At 41.4% G+C, this 23,512-nt stretch overlaps 2 protein-coding genes across 3 annotated transcripts; both read left to right on the forward strand.

Moving 5' to 3' along the window:
• The first annotated feature begins 5,261 nt into the window (after nt 1-5,261).
• On the forward strand, nt 5,262-18,862 carry LOC115205709 (vesicular integral-membrane protein VIP36). Of its 2 annotated transcripts, none has more exons than XM_029771971.1 (8): nt 5,262-5,474; nt 14,952-15,070; nt 15,253-15,370; nt 15,686-15,765; nt 16,123-16,284; nt 16,569-16,683; nt 17,379-17,498; nt 17,687-18,862. In XM_029771971.1, the coding sequence occupies exons 1-8, from the start codon at nt 5,309-5,311 to the stop codon at nt 17,845-17,847; spliced, it is 1,041 nt and encodes a 346-aa protein (XP_029627831.1). In that variant the 5' UTR covers nt 5,262-5,308; the 3' UTR covers nt 17,848-18,862. The 2 variants fall into 2 exon arrangements, with proteins under 2 accessions (XP_029627831.1, XP_029627830.1); XM_029771970.1 differs by lacking the exon at nt 15,686-15,765 and adding an exon at nt 15,552-15,634 and having other exon boundaries at nt 5,264-5,474.
• A 311-nt stretch (nt 18,863-19,173) lies between these two features.
• LOC115205711 (transmembrane emp24 domain-containing protein 9-like) lies at nt 19,174-23,458 on the forward strand. The gene is made up of 5 exons (XM_029771974.1): nt 19,174-19,356; nt 20,006-20,106; nt 20,264-20,389; nt 20,576-20,722; nt 21,350-23,458. Exons 1-5 carry the CDS (start codon nt 19,209-19,211, stop codon nt 21,497-21,499), a joined length of 672 nt encoding a protein of 223 aa, XP_029627834.1. The 5' UTR covers nt 19,174-19,208; the 3' UTR covers nt 21,500-23,458.
• The last annotated feature ends 54 nt before the right edge of the window (nt 23,459-23,512 follow it).

The raw sequence follows: 23,512 nt of genomic DNA on the forward strand, positions 1-23,512 counted from the left end.
ACAGCCCATCTGTAGAGACTAGTGAAGTCACCAGCCACACAGCCCATCTGTAGAGACTAGTGAAGACACCAGCCACACAGCCCATCTGTAGAGACTAGTGAAGTCACCAGCCACACAGCCCATCTGTAGAGACTAGTGAAGTCACCAGCCACACAGCCCATCTGTAGAGACTAGTGAAGTCACCAGCCACACAGCCCATCTGTAGAGACTAGTGAAGTCACCAGCCACACAGCCCATCTGTAGAGACTAGTGAAGTCACCAGCCACACAGCCCATCTGTAGAGACTAGTGAAGTCACCAGCCACACAGCCCATCTGTAGAGACTAGTGAAGTCACCAGCCACACAGCCCATCTGTAGAGACTAGTGAAGTCACCAGCCACACAGCCCATCTGTAGAGACTAGTGAAGTCACCAGCCACACAGCCCATCTGTAGAGACTAGTGAAGTCACCAGCCACACAGCCCATCTGTAGAGACTAGTGAAGTCACCAGCCACACAGCCCATCTGTAGAGACTAGTGAAGACACCAGCCACACAGCCCATCTGTAGAGACTAGTGAAGTCACCAGCCACACAGCCCATCTGTAGAGACTAGTGCAGTGGGGGTGGGATGTGAAGCCTTGAGCACATATAAAAAAAAAACACATTCAAAATGACCACCATGGCTCCTTCAGTTACCCCAGCCTTCCATAGTGCTGTTGGAGGCTTTGGTAGTCAGGTTAAATAGCTCCTCTGTAGGGAGTGCAGTGGGAGGTATGCTGGGGTGCAGTGGGAGGTATGGTGGGGTGCAGTGGGAGGTATGGTGGGGTGCAGTGGGAGGTATGCTGGGGTGGGGTTAGTGTTAGAGCCAGTAGTGAACCATTCTCTCCAGGCTTTGTTTGTGGAGCTAAAATGGAGGGTGGCCGGCTTCCTTTTAATTTGTCTGTTGAAGGAGGGGAGGTGTGTGTGTGTGTGGTATTCATGGTGGGGACTCCTCATGCTGCTATTGTCTTCATTGGGTGGTGGGTGTCTGCGTCCACATGCTGCTGAGGAATTAATTTACTGGGGCTTCTTCAAGACAAGCTGGCCAGGATCAGATTAATGCATTGGCCCAGGGATTACATTTATTTAGAAAGTTAAACCATAAATGACCATGTAGTAGTAGACTACTAGGCCTGTATTCCATTATAATTCATTCTGTACTTTAGGCCTGGATAAATGACAAATGGCATGATTTAAATCCCCTCCAACACTGACTATTAACGTAAATGTAAAACGTTTTGTTGATAATTCTGTGACTGACCAGTTTATAAAACCAGCAACTTGAGTAGAGTGGCCAAACCACTCATTATAAATGTAATCTGTTACAGTTACTGTTCAGGCCTACCTGTGTAATCAGTGTAATATATTTTTGGATTACCCAAAATCAGTAACGTAATGTCATTACTTTCATACCCAGACGTCTTGAGACATTGTCGTTTTTAAGATGTGTCTTCAGATGTTTTAAGACGTATTAAAACACATTTCTAAGAAGACATTCAATGCAATACTATGGGACATGTCTCAAGACATTTGTTATTTAGACAGCACCTAACAACATTGTATGTATATATTTTATGTATATATATATTATTAAGTAATGATAACAATAATAGAAAATATTCAAGAAACATAATAAATATACAATGATTGAGAGAGACCTGAACCCTGAGAAGAGAGAGAATCTCTGGTTGGACAACCTTATGTGTAGAGTTAGTGTCCAGGCCACTTTTTTACATTTCAATTCAAAGCATTATGAGAAATATAAAATACACGTGTATCACTCTGGTCTGCACTCATATTCCTGTTCATAAAGTTTGGAACTTAGGAATGTTCAACATATCAAATTCACGGAACATTCTTTAGTCAACTGACAGTAGATACAAGTCTCAGAACAACAGTCTGTCAAACCTGGAGGATTTACAATCAGATTTTCAACTTGTTGTAAGCAAGCAAAACATTTGAATGGATAATGTATGTCAGTCCAGAATAATATTTTGTGAATATTAAGAAATATGTTGTTGACATCTTGTTTAAGCACTGCCATAATGTTATATTGAAGACTCTGTTTAGCTAGCTAGGTAACGACTGTCATTATCTCAGCTAAATGAATAAAACATCTCTAAATCCAGGTTGTTACGTTTTTACTCTTGCCTTTGACGCCAAACTGCGGTCAGGTTAAGATCCTGGTGAGGACGACAAGCATGTCGGTGAGCTTCCCTGAGATGATTTCTGACAGTTTGTGCAGGAATTCTTTGGTTGTGCAAAGCCACAGTTTCATCAGCTGTCCGGGTGGCTGGTCTCAGACGATCCCGAAGGTGAAGAAGCCGGATGTAGAGGTCCTGGGCTGGCGTGGTTACATGTAGTCTGCGGTTGTGAGGCCGGTTGGACGTACTAGCAAGTTCTCTAAAACGATGTTGGAAGCAGCTTATGGTAAAGAAATTAACATTATCTGACAACAGCTCTGGCAGACATTCCTGCAGTCAGCATGCCATTTGCACGCTCCCTCAAAACCTGAGACATCTGTGGCATTGTGTTGTGTGACAAAACTGCCAATTGTTGAGGGGCCTTTTCTTGTCCCCAGCACAAGGTGCATCTATGCAATGATACTGCTGTTTAATCATATTCTTGATATGCCACATCTGTCAGGTGGATGGATTATCTTGGCAAATGAGAAATGCTCACTAACAGGGATGTAAACACATTTGTGCATAACATTTCTGAGAAATAAACATTTTGTGTGCATGGAACATTTCTGGGATCTTTTATTTCAGCTCATGAAACATGGCATCAGCACTTTACATGTTTTGTTTTTATATCTACAGTACCAGTCAAAAGTTTGAACACACCTACTAATTCAAGGGTTTTTCTTTCTTTTTTCTTTTTTTAAAACTATTTTCTACATTGTAGAATAATAGTGAAGACATCAACACTATGAAATAACACATATGTAATAACCTAAAAAGTGTTAAACAAATCAAAATATATTTTAGATTCTTCAAAGTAGCCACCCTTTGCCTTAAGGCAGTTATATACAATAAATGATATGACATTATATTTCCTAACACTTTCCACCAGGGGCGCAACTTTGGTTTTATTCTAAGGATCTGAACATTCTGTGAATGTCGATCTATTCTATAATCTGTACATTCTGTGAATGTCTATCTATTCTATAATCTGTACATTCTGTGAATGTCTATCTATTCTATAATCTGTACATTCTGTGAATGTCGATCTATTCTGTAATCTGTACATTCTGTGAATGTCAATCTATTCTATAATCTGTACATTCTGTAAATGTCTATCTATTCTATAATCTGTACATTCTGTGCATGTCTATCTATTCTATAATCTGTACTTTCTGTGAATGTCTTCTATAATCTGTACATTCTGTGCATGTCTATCTATTCTATAATCTGCACATTCTGTGAATGTCGATCTATTCAATAATCTGTATATTCTGTGAATCAATCAATCAATCAAATTGTTTTATAAAGCCCTTTTTACATCAGCTGATGTCACAAAGTGCTGTACAGAAACCCAGTTTAAAACCCCAAACAGCAAGCAATGCAGATGTAGAAGCACCGTGGCTAGGAAAAACTCCCTAGAAAGGCCCGAACCTAGGAAGAAACCTAGAAAGGAACCAGGCTTTGGTGGGTGGCCAGTCCTCTTCTGGCTGTGCCGGTGGAGATTATAGCAGAACATGGCCAAGATGTTCAAACGTTCATAGATGACCAGCAGGGTCAGATAATAATAATCACAGTGGGTGTAGTGGGTGAAACAGGTCAGCACCTCAGGAGTAAATGTCAATTGGCTTTTCATAGCCGATCATTCAGAGTTAGAGACAGCAGGTGCGGTAGAGAGAGAGTCCAAAACAGCAGGTCCGGGACAAGGTAACACGTCCAGTAAACAGGTCAGGGTTCCATAGCCGCAGGCAGAACAGTTGAAACTGGAGCAGCAGCATGACCAGGTGGACTGGGGACAGCAAGGAGTCATCAGGCCAGGTAGTCCTGAGGCATGGTCCTAGTGCTCAGGTCCTCCGAGAGAAGAGAGAGAGAATTAGAGGGAGCATACTTAAATTCACACAATGTCTATCTATTCTATAATCTGTACATTCTGTGAATGTCTATCTATTCTATAATCTTACATTTACATATCACATCTATTGAGAAATAATCTCATAGTTAAATGTGCTATTTATATTTCACTGTTCTTATGTCCTTGAACATCAGAGGTATGCTGCAAGTGTTGATTAAGTTTCCTGTAAGTAAATATGTTCAACTGTTTAAACTGTTGTTTCTAAAGTGTGTCCTAGAAATGAGTAAGTGATTGCCAAATCACTGCAAGACAAAGTAAGTAAACAGCTGAACCATAGAAATACTATTTATAGAGCCTTGAAACATGTTATTATTTTTAAGATGTCTTAAGATGTCTTCTATATTCAAGACATCTTGAGACCATCTATATATGCATCTTAAAGATGTCTTGACTTCTCAAGACATGTCTTAAGATGTCTTAAGTAGTCTCAAGACATGGTGATGGCTGGGTTGGTTCAGTTACTTTTGGATTACTTTCCCCTGAAGAGGCATTAGAAGTGACAAAAAGGATCCATAAAACGGATTTGGTGTGTCATCATGGTGGTTTATTTCACTTGTGATCAGATTTGTTCAGGTGGAACAAACTTAAACTTGAGTGTTTTATCAATGTTGAACTGAATGTCATTGAGAAAACAGAAAGTTGTCATAATGTAATTTTTTTTGCAAACATCCTTTCTGAATTTAAAAGTAATCCAATATGTATTTTTTGTAACTGTAATTGATTACATGTAGTCAGTTACTACCCAACCTTTGGGCGCGACCTTGTGGTGGGCCGTCACGGCAGGAAGTCAGGAACGCTTCAAATGATCATAAACTGATGTAATGGCACCATCTAGTGGAGAAAGAGAGAAACCTCAGTGGCGCCATTTGCATACTTCGAACGTATCAACTATAGACAAGCCCCTGATTGTTCGTTTTCGTTGGCTTTAACTATGTGCTCGTCTATGATTGGCAATAGTACGTTTTTAGCAACTATAAAAACGTTACATACAACGTTGAAGGCGATAATCAAACAAAAATAATGTTTTTGAACTTTGAAAGGTAACAATGAAAATATAATTCCCATATAGAAGGTAATTTCAACAACAGCAAAAAATGATAGGACACGGTCAAAGTTCTTGGGAAGTAACATAGGAACCATTTTAGTGGGAGTTGCTGTTTCCTACCCGGATCAGGAACATGGTTATCCAGGATCCATGGTGTCTTGCATAGGCCGAGTGAGCAAAATGAGAGGTTTTTGTACATTTATCAGCAGGCCACTGCTTTTCCTATTACTTCACTTTACTCTGGTGCAATGCGATATAACAGACGGTAATGCAGAGCACTTAAAGCGGGAGCATTCGCTCATGAAACCGTACCAGGGTAAGTACGTTAACGGCATGTGAACTCGATAGCTATGTTAGCTAGCTAGCTAACTTATCATGTTAGAAACGTTAGCTGCTAAGGGCCAGTCATACTACACTGAACAAAAATATAAACGCATCATGTAAAGTGTTGGTTTCACGAGCTTAAATAACATTTCCCAGAAATTATCCACACGCATATAAAGCTTATTTAAAATGTGTGCTATATATATATATATATAGCACACATTTGTTTACATCCCAGTTAATTAGTATTTTTCCTTGGCCAAGATAATCCATCCACCTGACAGGTGTGACATGTCAATAAGCTGGTTAAACAGCATGATCATTACACCGATGCACCTTTGTGCTGGGGACAGGAAAAGGCCCCTCAAATTGTCAGTTTTGTCACAAAACACAATGCCACAGACGTCTCAAGGGAGTGTGCAATTGTCACGTTGCATGAGGAAAATGGTGGTCACATCAAACACTGACTGGTTTTCTGATCCACACCCCTGCTTTATTTTTTTTAAGGTATTTGTGACCAGCAGACACATCTCTATTCCTATCATGTGAAATCCATAGATTAGGGCCTAATTAATTTATTTCAATTGACTGATTTTCTTATATGAACTATAACTCAGTAAAATAGTGTGCAACTGCAGCCTGCAATTCGGGGCGTACCTGTATCTGCAGGAACGCACCCCCTCGAGCATCCCATTGGTTCCTTCATGAACACTTTAACTAGCAAGCTAGCACACGGTGTTGCCCCCGCCTGTTGTGTACCAGAGAACTGTGCCCACTAGCTACTCTGGTACACAGCAGGTGGGAGGCGGGGGTGACACTGTGTACTAGTAGCATAGTGTGCTAGTTAGCTAGCTAGCACACGGTGTTGCTAAATCTTTTTTTATTACTAACCCAAGATAGACCACAGCCTGTTGTTTTCAATTTGAGCAAATTAATCATAGTGACGAGCTTGCGAGAGCCTATTGGCATGTTTTTAGCATGTATTTGCATATTTCCGTTAAGGAAGTGCGCAATAACTCAATTCGCACTTGCACTCATTCTAAACAAACAAAAAATTAAAACCAGGTCAAAGGGAAAAGTCTATAAAACTTAGTCCACTCTGTTCATAATAGATTTTAGTTTTGGAAACAGAAACTGTATTGAGAGAGAAATTTTTAATTGATGAGAAAAGTAGCAGAATGTCGTCCAACATCCATCTCTATCTTGTCCAACTGCTGGCCCCTGGGCTTCCTCTAGTGAGTGGAAACGCGAACTGGATATTTCACATTTATACATCCTGTAAAATATCTGTCTCATTGTTCTATCTGTGGTGTCGCCCTCGCCTGCTGTGTACCGGACTCCTCCTTAGGACTAGCTGGCTAAGCTAGCACAGTGTCTTTCGCGCGCCGTCATTAACAGTTCCCGACAGGCGGGGGCGAAGGACACTACCTGTGTATACTAGTTATAGCTAGCTACCATGGTTGCCCCCGTCTCTTCCTCTGTTGATAATCAAATGTTTATTTGTCACATGCGCCGAATATGACAGGTGTAGACTTTACTGTGAAATGCTTACTTACAAGCCCTTAACCAACAATGCAAACACAAACTAAAGTAAAAAAAGTAACGCAATAAAATAACAATAACGAGGCTATATGCAGGGGGTACTGGTACCGAGTCAATGTGCAGGTAACAGGTTAGTCGGTAATTGAGGTAATATGTACATGTGGGTAGGGGTAAAGTGACTGCATGGATAATAAACAGTGAGTAGCAGTAATAGTCTGTGTAGCCATTTGATTAATTGTTCAGCAGTCTTATTGCTTCGGGGTAGACGCTGTTAAGGAGCCTTTTGGACCTAGACTTGGTGCTCTGGTACCTCTTGCCGAGCAGTTGCCATACCAGGCGGTGATGCAACGGGTCAGGATGCTCTCGATGGTGCAGCTGTAGAACTTTTGGAGGATCTGGGGACCCATGCCAAATCTTTTCAGTCTCCTGAGGGGGAATAGGGGTTGTTATAGCCTCTTCACGACTGTCTTGGTGTGTTTGGACCATGATAGTTCGTTGGTGATGTGGACACCAAGGAACTTTAAAAAACTCTCGACCCACTCCACTTACGCCCAGTCGATGTAAAATGGGGGCCTGTTCGGCTCTTATTTTCCTGTAGTCCATGATCAGCTCCTTCTGTCTTGCTCAGGTTGAGGGAGAGGAATTAGGTCAAATGCATTCAAGTTTGCCTGCTTTAAAGTCCCCGGCCACTAGGAGCGCTGCTTCTGGATGAGCATTTTCTTGTTTGCTTATGGCCTTATACACCTTGTTGAGAGCGGTCTTAGTGCCAGCATCGGTTTGTGGTGGTAAGTAGACACCTACGAAAAATATAGATAGTGTGGTCTACAGCTTATCGTGAGGTACTCTACCTAAGGTGAGCAAAACCAGCTGTTTTTGAGAAATAGACATACACCACCACCACTCGTTTTACTGGAATTAGCTGTTCTGTCTTGCCGATGCACGAAAATCCCAGCCAATTGTATATTAACCATGTCATCGTTCAGCCACATCTCGGTGAAACATAAGATGTTACAGTTTTTATTAATGTCCCCTTGGTAGGATAGTCTCAAACAGAGCTCATCCTGTTTATTCTCCAGTGATTGCACTTTGGCCAATAGGACGGATGGTAGAGGCAGGTTACCCACTCACTGACAATTTCTCACAAGGCACTTGGATCTGCTGCCCCTGTATCTCCGTCTTCATGCGAATGACAGGGATTTGGTCCGGGAGCAGCTGTATATCCTTCGCATCAGACTCATTAAAGAAAATAATCTTAGTCCAGTTCGAGGTGAGTAATCGCTGTTCTGATATCCAGAAGCTCTTTTCGGTCATAAAAGATGGTAGCAGAACATAAGTTACAAACGATGCGAAAAAACACAAAATAGCACAATTGGTTAGGAGCCCGTAAAATTGCAGCCATCCCCTCCGGCACCGTTATATTGGGTCTGTGGGGATTTTCAGTGGTTACCAACATTACGGTGCATTACCCCATCTAGCCTACTGTATTGGAGCACCCCTGCCTCCCGCCTGGAGTCATAGATTAAAAATGGACCAATAGAAGTACACTATATATAAACACAGCAAAAAAAGAAACATCCCTTCTTCTGCACCCTGTCTTTCAAAGATAATTCGTAAAAATTAAAATAACTGCACAGATCTTCATTGTAAAGGGTTTAAACATTGTTTCCCATGCTTGTTCAATGAACCATAAACAATTAATGAACATGCACCAGTGGAACGGTCGTTAAGACTCTAACAGCTTACAGACGGTAGGCAATTAAGGTTCCAGTTATGAAAACTTAGGACACTAAAGAGGCCTTTCTACTGACTCTGAAAAACACCAAAAGAAAGATGCAGATGAGCAGGGACCCTGGGTGTGAATGTGCCTTAGGCATGCTGCAAGGAGGCATGAGAACTGTAGATATGGCCAGGGCAATAAATTGCAATGTCCGTACTGAGACGCCTAAGACAGCGCTACAGGGAGCCAAGACGAACAGCTGATCATCCTCGCAGTGGCAGACCACGTGAAACAACACCTGCACAGGATCAGTACATCTGAACATCACACCTGTGGGACAGGTACAGGATGGCAACAACTGCCCGAGTTACACCAGGAACGCACAGTCCCTCCATCAGTGCTCAGACTGTCCGCAATATGCTGAGAGAGGCTGGACTGAGGGCTTGTAGGCCTGTTGTAAGGCAGGTCCTCGCCAGACATCACCGGCAACAATGTCGCCTATGGGCACAAACCCACCGTCACTGGACCAGACAGGACTGGCAAAAATGTGCTTTTCACTGACTAGTCGCGGTTTTGTCTCACCAGGGGTGATGGTCGGATTCGCGTTTATCGTTGAAGGAATGAGCGTTACACCGAGGCCTGTACTCTGGAGCGGGATCGATTTGGAGGTGGTGGGTCCATCATGGTCTGGGGTGGTGTGTCACAGCATCATTGGACTGAGCATGTCATTGCAGACAATCTCAACGCTGTGCGTTACAGGGAAGACATCCTCCTCCCTCATGTGGTACCCTTCCTGCAGGTTCATCCTGAGATGACCCTGCAGCATGACAATGCCACCAGCCATACTGCTCGTTCTGTGAGTGATTTCCTGCTAGACAGGAATGTCATTGTTCTGCCATGGCCAGTGATGAGCCCGGATCTCAATCCCATTGAGCATGTCTGGGACCTGTTGGATTGGAGGGTGAGGGCTAGGGCTATTCCCCCCAGGAATGTCTGGGAACTTGCCTTGGTGGAAGAGTGGGGTAACATCTCACAGCAAGAACTGGCAAATCTGGTGCAGTCCATGAGGAGGAGATGCACTGCAGTACTTAATGCAGCTGGTGGCCACACCAGATACTGACTGTTACTTTTGATTTTGACCCCCCCTTTGGTCAGGGACACATTATTACATTTCTGTTAATCACATGACTGTGGAACTTGTTCAGTGTATGCATAAGTTGTTGAATCTTGTTTTGTTCATACAAATATTTACACATGTTAAGTTTGATGAAAATAAATGCAGTTGACAGTGAGAGGACGGTTCTTTTTTTGCTGAGTTTACAAAATAGTGGATTTGGCTATTTCAGCCAGGGTGCATAAAATTGAGCTCACAGCCAATCTCCATAGACAAACATTGGCAGTAGAATGGCCTTACTGAAGAGCTCAGTGACTTTCAATGTGGCACTGTCATAGGATGCCACCTTTCCAAAAATTCAGTTTGTCAAATTTCTGCCTTGTTAGAGCTTCCCCGGTCAACTGTAAGTGGAAGAAGTTTGGAGCCATCAGGACTCTTCCTAGAGCTAGCCGGGGCAGAAGGGCCTTAGTCAGGGTGCTGTCTTAGAACCCGATGCTCACTCTGACAAAGCTCCAGAGATCCTCTGTGGAGATAGGAGAACCTTCCGGAAGGAGAACCTTCCGGAAGGAGAACCTTCCGGAAGGAGAACCTTCCGGAAGGAGAACCTTCCGGAAGGACAACCATCTCTGCAGCAGTCTACCAAATCAGGCCTTCATGGTGGAGTGGCCAGACTCTACGGTAAAAAAGCACACGACATCCCGCTTGGAGTTTGCCAAAATGTATTTAAGGACTTTCAGACCATGAGGAAAAAGATTCTCTGGTCTGATGAAGCAAAGATGGAACTCTTTGGCCTGAATGCCAAGTATCACGTCTGGAGGAAACCTGGCACCATCCCTATGGTGGTGGCAGCATTGTGATATTTCAGTAAAAAAAAGTTATACATTTGCAACCATTTCCAAAAGCCTGTTTTTTCTTTGTCTTTATAGGGTACTGTGGTAGATTGAAGGGAAAAAAATATTCAATACATTTAAAAATGTCTAACGTAAGTCGGAAAAAGTCAAGGGGTCTGAATACTTTCTGAATGCACTGTAAATGCAACGTCTTAATCAGATGTCTTATTCAAACTCAGCTTGCGTGCTTATATTTGCCTAACTAATAGTTACTTAACCTATTTTGGGTTAACAGCAATATATGCGTTGTTTTTAAAATGGCATGTAGACAAACAAATTGACTCCTTGATTTTTTTATTACCAGTTTCTGTCTGTACAAAGGCATGGTCTTCAAGCTATGGAAGATTGTAGAACATTTGAATAATAATTTTGTGGATTTACATGGAACTTTTCTAGACTCCAAGAGCTCTCTACAGTGTAAGGGTTAACTCTCCATCCTAACCCCGCTCTATACAGGGGAAACTCTCCATCCTAACCCCACTTACATACGAATAAAGAGTGTATTTTTTTTGCCCCCCCCCCCTCTTCAGAGGACAAAGGCAACTTTGTTTAACATTTTTTTGTTTTTTACAGATATTTAGTGACATACATTATTCATACACTTGACATGCATGGTACTTTTATAAACAGTATTACATGATAGGAATAAAGTTGGACATACTTTAAAAACAGGTGTCCCAACTCTGTGGTTGCTAAAGATCCTATGGGGTGATGCTTATATTGACATGTGCATGTCAAACTGTATTTCCTATCATGTAATACAGTGTATAAAAGTATCATGTACACTACCGTTCAAACGTTTGTGGTCACTTAGAAATGTTACTGTTTTTGAAGGAAAAGCATTTTTTTTTTGTCCATTTTAAAATAACATAAAATTAATCAGAAATACAGTGTAGACATTGTTAATGTTATAAATGACCATTGTAGCTGGAAACGGCTCATTTTTAATGGAATATCTACATATGCGTACAGAGGCCCATTATAAGCAACCATCACTCCTGTGTTCCAATGGCACGTTGTGTTAGCTAATCCAAGTTTATAATTTTAGGCTAATTGATCATTAGAAAACCCCTTTGCGATTTAAGTTAGCGCAGCTGAAAACTTGTTCTGAATTAAAGAAGCAATAAAACTGGCCTTTAGACTAGTTGAGTATCTGGAGCATCAGGATTTGTGGGGTTCGATTACAGGCTCAAAATGGCCAGAAACAAAGACCTTTCTTCTGAAACTCGTCAGTCTATTCTTGTTCTGAGAAATGAAGGCTATTCCATGCGGGAAATTGCCAAAACTGAAGTTCGCCTACAACGCTGTGTACTACTCCCTTCACAGAACAGTGGGAGGCCCCGGTGCACAACTGAGCAAGAGGACAAGTACATTAGTGTCTAGTTTGAGAAACAGACTCCTCACAAGTCCTCAACTGGCAGCTTCATTAAATGGTACCCACAAAACACCAGTCTCAACGTCAACAGTGAAGAGACGACACCGGGATGCTGGCCTTCTAGGCAGAGTTGCAAAGAAAAAGCCATATCTTAGACTGGCCAATAAAAATAAAAGATTAAGATGGGCAAAAACACAGACACTGGGCAGAGGAACTCTGCCTAGAAGGCCAGCATCCCGGAGTCGGTTCTTCACTGTGTCTACACTGTATTTCTGATCAATTTGATGTTATTTTAATGGACAAATGTGCTTTCAAAAACAAGGACATTTTTAAGTGACCCCAAACGTTTGAACGGTAGTGTACATGGTACTTTTATACACAGTATTACATGATAGGAAATACAGTTTGACATAGACATGTAGTGATATGTCAATATAAGCACCACCCCATAGGATCTTTGGTGACCACAGAGTTTGGACACCCGTTTTTTTTAAAGTCCCATCTGCAATTTTATTTAGTAACATTAATTTTAGTATTTTATTAGGATCCCCATTAGCTGTTGGTCCACACAAAACATGAAACATGACGTAATACATAACATTAATAGACAAGAACAGCTCAAGGACATAACTAAATCAATTAAAAATATATAATATAGGCTGTTTTCATCCTTTTCATGGGTAGTGTATCAGAGATAAACATAATATGGAAAAGAGCACACCAAGCTTGATTTAAAAAAAAATATATATATATATATTCATTCAGCAGTCCATTAATCAGTTGGTGTGTAATTGGGGTTGAAGCTACAAACACCGAGGTTTGGCTCTCTCATCCCTTCCAGACTTTTGGGAGGGTGGACATTGTTTACATCCGCTATGACAGGCTCAATGTCCCCACGCGCTCTGGCAGCTTTCATGGCTGGGATCAGTTCTTTCCTCTTCTGGTGCACAGCTTCAGGATACTATTTTTGTTCGTTTTGAAAGATTCTTCACCGGCCTCCTAAGTGGCGCAGCGATCTAAGGCACTGTATCGCAGTGTTGCAGTATCACTACAGCCTGGGGTTTGGGTTTGGGGAGTGTTTGGTCGGGGGGGGGGGGGGGCTTTACTTCGCTCATCGCCCTCTAGCAACTCCTTGTGGCAGGCCGGGGGCCTGCAGGCTGACTTCGGTCATCAGTTGAACGGTGTTTCCTCTGACACATTGGTGCATCTGGCTTCCGGGTTAAGCGAGCGGGTGTTAAGAAGCGCGGCTTGGCGGGCATAACTCGACCTTCGCCTCTTCCGAGCCCGTTGCAGCAATGAGACAAGATCGTGATAATGAAATTGGGGAGAAAAAAGGGACTGGGTTTAAAAATAAATAAAAAATAGATTATTTACCTGTGATAGAGCGACTCAACTGTACTCCCACCGGCTTTGGTCTTTGTCATGGTAGCAACGTAGGTTACATTGTTACTCCACGCGGTTCCAGACAGGGCAGGTCACAGGCAACATTCAAAACCACAAACAGCAGGGATCTAGACAGCCACAAGCCTGGGACAATACACAGTCCCAGCCACAATGGCTGACCGTTCAAGCCCTAAAGAAAACCCTGCTAGCTGCTACGCCAAACAGGTCCTTAGACCTGGTCTTGGTCGGCAGGATCACTGGACAGAGAGTAGCAGTACCAGCAACTGATGCCAACCGCGTTGCGGGATCCAAACTCAAAAGGTAGCTAGCTACTAAGAAACTTTTCAATGGACATTCAACATTTTCCAAAACCACAAACCGAGCTCTCCCTCGTTTAACAGGAAGTGACGTTGTTAATTAGTACTTTAACATTTTATTAAAATGAAATGAAATGTAATGTTGTAAAAGTGTATGGTATAAATAACTGATTTGTCATTGAACTTACTGCCTTCATTTCAGCAGCATCTTTCTTGTTTGTCTGTGTGGTGGCATACATATGTCTTAGCTAGCTACCTCATTTTAGATGAGAGTAGCAACAGTTGTCTCCTAGTTATCTAATACAGAAAAGACAACTTACCCTTTTAGCCCAAAACTTATTTCATTTCTAAATGTTATTCATTTTAGTGACGTTGCCAAGTCTTGTTCCCGAATGTATTTGGTACTTGAACTTGAGATATGCCAATTTGAAAATGAGGGTGCTCGGCGGGCCTTCTGACTATGTGGCTGTGATAGCTAGTGACAAACCCTAGCCCTTGATCATGACTCTGTTCCATTACATAGGGTTAGGGATAGTGTTCCCACATGGCCAAATCTCCATGTTACAGAGCGTGTTTGCGGAAGACCGATGGAAGACAGAGCATGCTAATTAGCCATCTGGCATGCTCGGAACACCTGTGTTCAACGGAAGAAGGCCTCCAGAAATGTGTTGTTTAAAATACTGTCGGCTTCAACTGTGATAAAGCAGATTAAAACAGTGTGGATATTTTTGCATTTGTGAAATTATTTTGATGTGATGTGAAGGGCTTTATGTTTCTAGAACCGTATTGCAATTGAGAATCGATTCACATTTAGATGGAGTATTTGGCTGCCAGAGCCGGTCTACCTCTGAAGATAACATAAGGTCCTTGGACTTTGAGGAGCAACGACAGGCTCCTTAAAAGTACAGCTTTGGCTAGGCTTGGGGTAGCCGACTCAACTTTGTTTAGTCAGCTGGGCTAAGGGTTAATCTTATTCAGGACTCCAATTCCATTGCATTACATTGGCCCCTTGAGTTCTCGAGAGCTGGGCTAGGGGTGGCAATGAGTCATTGATGCACAACGGAATTATTCACGTTCTTCTCTCATGTGTCCCTGAAATCCTGCTTGACTCTTCACCAACATGTTGTACAGGTGTTGGAAGCAGCCCATCCAGTCAGTGGGACTTCTGGGGGAGCACGCTAGTCACCAGCTCCTATGTGCGCCTGACACCTGATGAGAGAAGTAGACAGGGATCCATATGGAACACAGTGGTGAGTAAGGAACTAGCTTCTATGAAATGTATTCTGTTAGGCATTACAGACAGATACACAAACAATAGAGTCCACTCCCAAATCCATTATAGCTTGATTGGAGAATGTCTACATTTTGAACTGAATAGGTCCAATTGATGGTTGAATTGATGATCCAATGTCATTTTGCTTTCACTGTGCAGCCTGTTTATCTGAAAGACTGGGAGATGCATGTGCAGTACAAGATCCACGGGTCGGGGAAGAAGAATCTCCATGGAGACGGCATTGCCATCTGGTACACGAAGGAGAGACTTCATCCAGGTAATGTATCATCTTGCCAAAATAACATCTTTGTCATCAATCACTTCCTCATTCCATTATAAAGCTTTGGCAATCAAATTAGTAGACAATGTGATGTCGTAGCACTGGGTTGCATTTGCCGTAAGCACTTCATGTCTCAGTCATGTGCTCATCATATCTCGCCTCTTTGCCTTCCATTCAGGCCCAGTCTTTGGAAACCAAGATCATTTTGTTGGCCTGGCTTTATTTGTGGATACCTTCCGCAATGATCTCCATGGGATGGATGTAAGTGCAGCGATCTGACTGGTTGACTTGACGTGATTCTTCCCTTTGCAGGGTCTGTGTTTGGCAGCAATGCTAAGTTCCACGGCCTCGCCCTTTTTATAGACACGTACCATAACGATGAGGCAGCTGACGTGAGTTGATGCAGCTACATTTATCATTTATTGTCCTGCGTTTCATGTCAATGTGATGGATGGATTTTAATGTGAAGTATTTTCTTTTGAGTTTCTTAGTTTTTTTTTGTCATATTAAGTTTTTTTGTTGCTTTCTGAGAAGGACCTTTTTGTAACACAATGAACATTACCTTTTAATATTCTGCATTTAGCTTATTACACATTTTTGAATTACATGTACAAATATTTTTTTTGCATCACAGCCTAGGATAGATTGATTGGTAACTGAGTCAGGACTCGGATCAAATAATTGATTGACGATGTCTATAACGAAAATGTTTCCAGTTTTCTGTTCTTACATTCCTTGTTTCCCACTAGCGTTCCTTCCCTTACATCTATGCCATTGTGAATAATGGTTCTCTGCCCTATGACCATGGGAATGATGGACGTAACTCTGAACTGGGAGGCTGCTCTTCTGAGATCAGGAACAAAGACCATGACACCTACCTGGCCATCCGTTACTCCAAGGGTAGACTCACGGTAGGAATCCCTTTTTTTAAATGATATAAGTTATTCTAGTTCAGACATCTTGGATCGGTTTCCTAAACATAGATAAGGCTAAATCTAGTCCTGTATTAAAAGGCATGCTTAATGGAGATGCTCCTTGGATAATTCTTTTTGGTCCAGGACTATGTTTAGTCTTTGTCTGGGAAACTGGTCTCTTGTGTTATGAAATTGGTGAATTTCAGTGTTATGGAGTACCTGTTATGTGTTCGACATGTTACAGTTCTATTCAAACAATGGCACCATTCTGATCTCTACAGGTGATGATTGACATTGATGATAAGAATGAATGGAAAGAGTGCATTGACATCGGGGGAGTCCGCCTCCCCACGGGGTACTACTTTGGGGCTTCTGCTGCTACAGGAGATCTCTCTGGTAGGTTGGGTCAGGTTGTAGAGACTGATTCTTGCTACAGGGGATCTCTGGTAGGTTGGGTCAGGTTGAAGAGACTGATTCTTGCTACAGTGGATCTCTGGTAGGTTGGGTCAGGTTGTAGAGACTGATTCTTGCTACAGGGGATCTCTGGTAGGTTGGGTCAGGGTGGATTAAATAGACTGATTCTTGCTACAGGAGATCTCTGGTAGGTTGGGTCAGGGTGGATTAAATAGACTGATTCTTGCTACAGGGGATCTCTGGTAGGTTGGGTCAGGGTGGATTAAATAGACTGATTCTTGCTACAGGGGATCTCTGGTAGTTTGGGTCAGGGTGGATTAAATAGACTGATTCTCGCTACAGAGGATCTCTGGTAGGTTGGGTCAGGTTGTTGAGACTGATTCTTGCTACAGTGGATCTCTGGTAGGTTGGGTCAGGGTGTAGAGACTGATTCTTTTGAGATGTAGATCTAAATAAATGTAGGTCTCTAGAACACAAAGGTAAAAACTGCACACTGAGAAAGATAATGACTGTCCTTGATTCAATTTTTTTATTTTTTTTTATTTATCTCACTGTGCAGAAGAGTACACACAGATTGAACCAATTCAATTACATGTTTGTCGTTTCGTATTCCGGCTTTGTCAGTTGTACATCTGAAGTCTATGGGGATTTATGCTAACACAACTTTCATGTTACAGATAACCACGACATCATCTCTATGAAGATGTATCAACTGATGGTGGAACACACACCTGATGAGGACAGTCTGGACTGGACCAAGATTGAGCCAAGCGTCAGCCTGCTAAAGTCCCCCAAAGGTATGTAGATTATAAAATAAAATCAAAGAAAACCCATTTCCATTCTAATCAAATAGACAATAAAGCTTGCATTCTATTTGACCACAGTCAGGTATTTGTCATCTTATTGTAGATAATGTACGGTAGGTGAGTAGGCTAGTTTGATCACGGTTAACTCTTACTCTTTCTTTCATTTTTCGCTTTCACAGACAACATTGATGATCCTACTGGTAACTTCCGAAGCACGCCTCTTACTGGCTGGAAGGTCTTCCTGCTTCTGCTATGTGCTCTACTGGGAATTGTAGTTTGTGGTGTTGTAGGGGCTGTAGTCTTTCAGAAGCGCCAAGAAAGAAACAGGAGATTTTACTAAGAGGAAAAACATATGTGAGAGGTATTTGTGAAATTGACTGTTGCGAAGAATGTGTTGTTGAATCTCTATTCTAAGTGAATTTTCTAAAGATTGTACAAATGTTTATATCTGCTGAAGCGCTGTGATGATGAGTCACTTATGGTATCGTTCTAATTTTTGTGAAATAACCATGACTAATGGTTTCTACCATGTGTCTGAGTGACCTTTGACTTTTTGATGGAGGCAGTTTAGCATTTTTGTTTTTATTTACCTTTTCCTCTGTTATTTTTGCATTCACAGTGCAGGGGATAATTGCTGTTGAATTATTGTTTATTTGGATCAATCTGTAAAACACTAGTTAAATAACTTTCAAAAGAGATTATTTTCACAACATGTTCAGTATAAAATGTTTAAAGATTTATTTTCACCTCATTTTGCTTTTTGTACCGTTGGGTTCTGATTGGGCTAGTTTAGATGGGTGAATGGGATTTTATTTAGTTTTTAACTCTGACTGCTCTTGACTTTGGGTTCAATGTGATTGCTGCACTTCTGATGCTGATATGCTAAGACTTCCTTATCTGGCCTTTGCCATTTTCTCTCTCCATGTGTGAAGTTTTCTTTGCTGACTTAGACAATATTTTTGGGAGAACAACTACCCCAACTACCATATCCACACCGTCACATGGCCTATATGAAGAATAATTTGGCTACTAATAATGCAACGATTGATTTATACAGACTAGTTACATTTCAGGTTTTGATTTTATTATACAATGTGGGTGTTGGGAAGGATTTCAATGTTCTCATTTTTGGTGAGGCCTACTGGAGGCTTTACAAATCACTACTGTGAGATGGCACCACCTTTCTCATCTTGCATTAAATCGATGGGAATTGTGTGTTTTGAAAACCTGCTTATACACTGATTATTTGAGTGGAAATATCTCTTTAATGTGATTTGAATGATTCAAACTGAACAAGGCCATTGTTGAGTTTATCCTGTAAGACTCAATAAAACTGGTCTCCCCAAATGAGTAAACTCTGCCTCTTCTAATGTGTAGTCTAATGCTTCCATATCATTTGGTATGTGTGACAGACAGTACACATGTTTGCCCTGGACTTCTTTGAGCAAAGCTCTACTACTGATTCAACTTATTGATGTCTAAATTGAAGACCATGATCAGTTAATTATTTTCATTCCTTTTGTTAGTTTTGGGTTGAAACAAACCCCTGCACAGTGCATAGCGGAAGAATATTACTTAAAACTACAACAACCACAAATCTAACGCGATTGTTGATTGGACGATGGTAAGCGATAGGTTACGTGGCATTGGTGTCTGCGCAGACTCGAATCACAACATCCGTCCTCTATAACCGGCTGGAAGATGGTGGCAGTCAAAATGCGGTCTTGTGCGTTTTCAGTTTTGCTTTTGAACGTTTATTACACATTTGTTTCCTCGCTGTACTTTCACATCGGGGAGACTGAGAAGAAATGCTTCATAGAGGAAATTCCGGATGAAACGATGATCATCGGTAAGTGTCTTGTGGCCATTGGGATTGCTATGCTATTTAGCCTTGGGAAGTCAGCTAACAGCTAGCGAGCTAGTTTGCTAATTCGCCAAACCAGCTTCCGAATTCGAGTTAGCTAACATTTAGCCAGCAATCTAGTTAGTTAGCTAGTTATCTAGACAGCCAGCATTAAACTTGTCTGTAGAGGGGGCTGTGAACTTACTTTTCAGTTGGCAGACTTGGATAGCTAGCTACTCATGTTCATGAGCAGGCTAACCAGCTAGCTAACGTTAGCTATACAAATAAAGTTTATTGGTTGCGTACACATTTGTAGAAGTTATCGCATGTTCAGCGAAAATCGTATGTTTCTAGCTACAACAATACAGTAATACCTAAAATCAAAAACAAGCAGACCTGTCATTGATGTCCTCACCTAGCTAGAACTGTAATATTGGAAATCCGTTACGCATGCTTTTGATACTTTAATAAATAAATAAATAGTCTAATGCTTCCATATCGTACCATCCATATACTGTTTAACATACTGTAGGTCTTGCCCAGAAACAACCCCTGGCCCTAACAGTTGACCCCCTAACTAGGCACTTGTAAGGATAGGACCGGTAGAAGCAAGCATTGGCTGGCATGTGTAAACAATTGTATTTTCTCTTTTTAGGAAACTATCGTACACACTTGTACGACAAGCAGAAAGAAGAGTACCTACCTGCCACACAGGGTCTGGGGATGTTTGTTGAGGTGAAAGACCCTGATGAGAAGGTAGGATGCTACACTTTGCAACTAGTGTCATTCACTTCATATGGTATTCTGTGAGAGAGAGACTTGTGAGAACAATCATGACCCAAGCTGCATTGAATTGAATAGTGATGATACTGAAAAAGTTTAGCTTTCTGTGTGTTTCCTGTCTGGACTCTAGGTGATCCTGTCTCGTCAGTACGGCTCCGAGGGAAGATTCACCTTCACCTCTCACACCCCAGGAGAACATCGGATCTGCCTTCACTCCAACTCTTCCAAGTTTGCCCTCTTCGCTGGAGGAATGCTTGTAAGTACATTAGTGTGACAAATGTGGGGGAAAAAGCTATTGCACCCACAATATGCATATGAACTGTGGGTCAATAACAACAGTTAATGGTAGGATGCAGGGGGGTGTAAGAGTAGAGGGTAAAAAAGTAAATAGCCACATTGATTCTCCTCTCAATTGCTGTGAACCACCCTTTTTTCCCCTCAGAGAGTTCACCTGGACATCCAAGTGGGAGAGCACACCAATAACTATGCAGAGATTGCAGCCAAAGACAAGCTGACAGAGCTGCAGCTGAGAGTGAGACAGCTGGTGGAGCAGGTGGACCAGATCCAGAAGGAGCAGAACTATCAGAGGGTGAGTACATCAGCTGTCCTGCTGGACACGCCGGTAGTGTTTGCCGGCCGAGACTAGTTAGCACCTCTGAACAGAGTGCCAGCTGTAATTTGCTAATCAATTCTAGATGTAGAAAAAAAATGCTAAAAGAATGTCAGTCAGACACGTACTGGCGGGTGGTCCCTAAAACACACCAAGCGGAATGAACGCGAGATGATCAGCAGACCGCCATTTGGTGTGATGTTTTCTCCTTCAAATATAATGAAATGTCTGTTCAAGGCAGACTTAAGACATTTGCTAAATTGCAAATCGACCTCAAGCCCCCATACTCTAGCCACTCCTGTAGATCTGAGGGGATTGGATAGATATAAGCATGTGATTAACCGCTTACTATAGTCTTCTGAATGGCTAGGTTGAAATATCACCATATTGCTTCCACCTATCCAATCCTATTTTGGATTGGATAGATATAAGCATGTGAGTAACAGCTTACTATAGTCTTCTGAATGGCTAGGTTGAAATATCACCATATTGCTTCCACCTATCCAATCCTGTCAGATCTACTAGTGAATAGATTCAGGAAATTCATTGCTTTGGCTTGTGTGCTACTATTTATATTTTATAAAGGCTTTGCGATGTCTCTTTCAGTACCGTGAGGAGCGCTTCAGGCAGACCAGCGAGAGCACCAACCAGAGGGTTCTGTGGTGGTCCATCGTTCAGACATTGATCCTTGTGGCCATTGGCTTCTGGCAGATGAGACACCTCAAAAGTTTCTTTGAGGCGAAGAAATTAGTGTAAACCTGCACTCTCATATTGTTGTTTCTGAGTCCGGGTTGGGGATCAAATCAGTAAATTCAGGAAGTTAACTTAAACACTATTCTTGAATTGAAAATTCCCCCATTGTTTTCTGAGGCATTTTTCATGAATCAATTCAATTTGAATGAACTTCCTGAATTGATATGTGTATTGAACACAACCCTGGTCTGATTGCAGTACTTAAACATCAGTGAGAATGTGTGATATCTCCCAGAAGTATGTGTACAGATTGGTGAGGTTACCGTTCTATCAGTAAAAACCCAGTTACTTTCTATTTTGAGAGGGCTCTGCTTTTGGATTTTTAAGACCCTTTTGTGACTTTGATATTCCCATCTGTTTCTGTAAGAATACTGTTTGCAATTGGTTTTTATTTATGATCCTCTACTGTATGCTATATGTTTTACATTTGGCTGGGGAAAAAATGATATTGTACTATCGATATCAAACACGATTTTGTACTATTGATGATGTCAAACATGGTTTTGTACTATTGATGATATCAAACATGGTTTTGTACTGTTGATGATATCAAACATTGGACTGATAATATCAAACATTGTTAAAACCACTTCTGTATTTTTTTTTACCTCATAAACCCCTTTCCCCCGACAACCCATAAGATATTTCTGTAGCATTGTTTGTGACTAGAATACCTGTCAGTCATATTACAGGCCCCATCTCTTCTCTCAGCATAACAGGTGTGTTTTCAAACTGATTAGACATTGTTCTCACTCTACATGCATTGTAATGGGGGTTTTGTTACTGGCTGAGAGAGAGCACCTATTTTGGTTTAGAGCCATACAACAGAAATGGTGACTTGATTTATGAAACTTATTTTTGGTCGTGTGTGCATACTAATCTTTACTTTTTTATTTAGCTTCAATTGAATGTACGTTTCAACCCCTGATGTATTTAGTTGTTGGTCGTGGTCTGTGTGTTTAGAAACAGAAAGACATCCAGAATGTGCAGAATTTTAAATTGAAGATCTTGAAAATTGGGAACCTTCTCCTGTCTTGTTAACCAATATCCGTTTTCACAAAGCACCTCGGAGTAGATGTGCTGATCTAGTATCTGCTGCCCCTTGTTATTCATTTTGATTTAAAAGGAGAAACCGATCCTAGATCAGCACTTGTACTCAGAGACACTTTCTGAATATGGGCTCTGTCTGTGTTTTATTTGTAAAGCAGGAAAGTGAGATAAGAAACATGAAATTTTGGTTAAAGGTTGGTGCTAGAGTGTCTGATGTTAATATGGTAGTTTCACCGGAAACTTTGACATACTAGCTATGCATTTGCTGAAGTACGAAAGCAGTTCAGTTTTTCCCCTAACTTGCTGAATACACTAAGATGTTCCCTTATCACAATCTACTGGCTTGATGGAGGTCAAGTGAACATTGGTTGTTTTTTCATCTGTACTGCATATCTAAGTGAACCTAGAGAGGTTCGGGTTTGTCCATTTCCTTTCTGCAAATACTCAGGTAGAGTTTTGAAGACACTGATTTAATTCAATTTGATTAAATAAAGAATTGCTGTCCAGGTTAACAGGTTTGCTCCAGTTCTCATCATGTACATGGAGTTGATTTGTGTGTAAACATCAATTGTACACTTGAAAAGTACTTAGCCAGAAAGCAGTCCTTGCTTCTTGTCACTCACAAAACAATTTGAACTACACTGGATCTTTTTTTGCAAAAAATATTTTTGTTCAATTAATCTGTTTTTTTTGTTTCTCCTTAATAATTCCCCAAACTGTTCCTTATTGAATTAGTTCATCATTGGTGTGTTTTTGTTGCATTGATATGGTTAGATACAGTATCAGAAATTTCGAGTATGATTTGAATGAATTGGTACTGGTTTGTTTTGGGTGGGGGGATTTTAATTTTAGATTATGTAAATGTGAACTTGATTAAATTGCACTAAAAAATAAAGTTGTCACCAATGGCTAGCCATCTTGAATGACTGTTTTCCACCAACACTTTGCCCAACAAAAATGCGTTCT

Source organism: Salmo trutta, chromosome 13, assembly GCF_901001165.1.
Source record: "Salmo trutta chromosome 13, fSalTru1.1, whole genome shotgun sequence".
Lineage (NCBI taxonomy): Eukaryota > Metazoa > Chordata > Actinopteri > Salmoniformes > Salmonidae > Salmo > Salmo trutta.

Coding starts and splice junctions, on each gene's coding strand:
- LOC115205711 (XM_029771974.1), top strand. CDS start 19,209: ATGGTGGCAGTCAAAATGCGGTCTTGTGCGTTTTCAGTTTTGCTTTTG. Junction 20,107..20,263: donor TGAAAGACCCTGATGAGAAG/GTAGGATGCTAC, acceptor TCTGGACTCTAG/GTGATCCTGTCTCGTCAGTA. Junction 20,390..20,575: donor TCTTCGCTGGAGGAATGCTT/GTAAGTACATTA, acceptor TTTTCCCCTCAG/AGAGTTCACCTGGACATCCA.
- LOC115205709 (XM_029771970.1), top strand. CDS start 5,309: ATGGTGTCTTGCATAGGCCGAGTGAGCAAAATGAGAGGTTTTTGTACA. Junction 15,071..15,252: donor GATCCATATGGAACACAGTG/GTGAGTAAGGAA, acceptor TTCACTGTGCAG/CCTGTTTATCTGAAAGACTG. Junction 16,684..17,378: donor TGCTACAGGAGATCTCTCTG/GTAGGTTGGGTC, acceptor TTCATGTTACAG/ATAACCACGACATCATCTCT.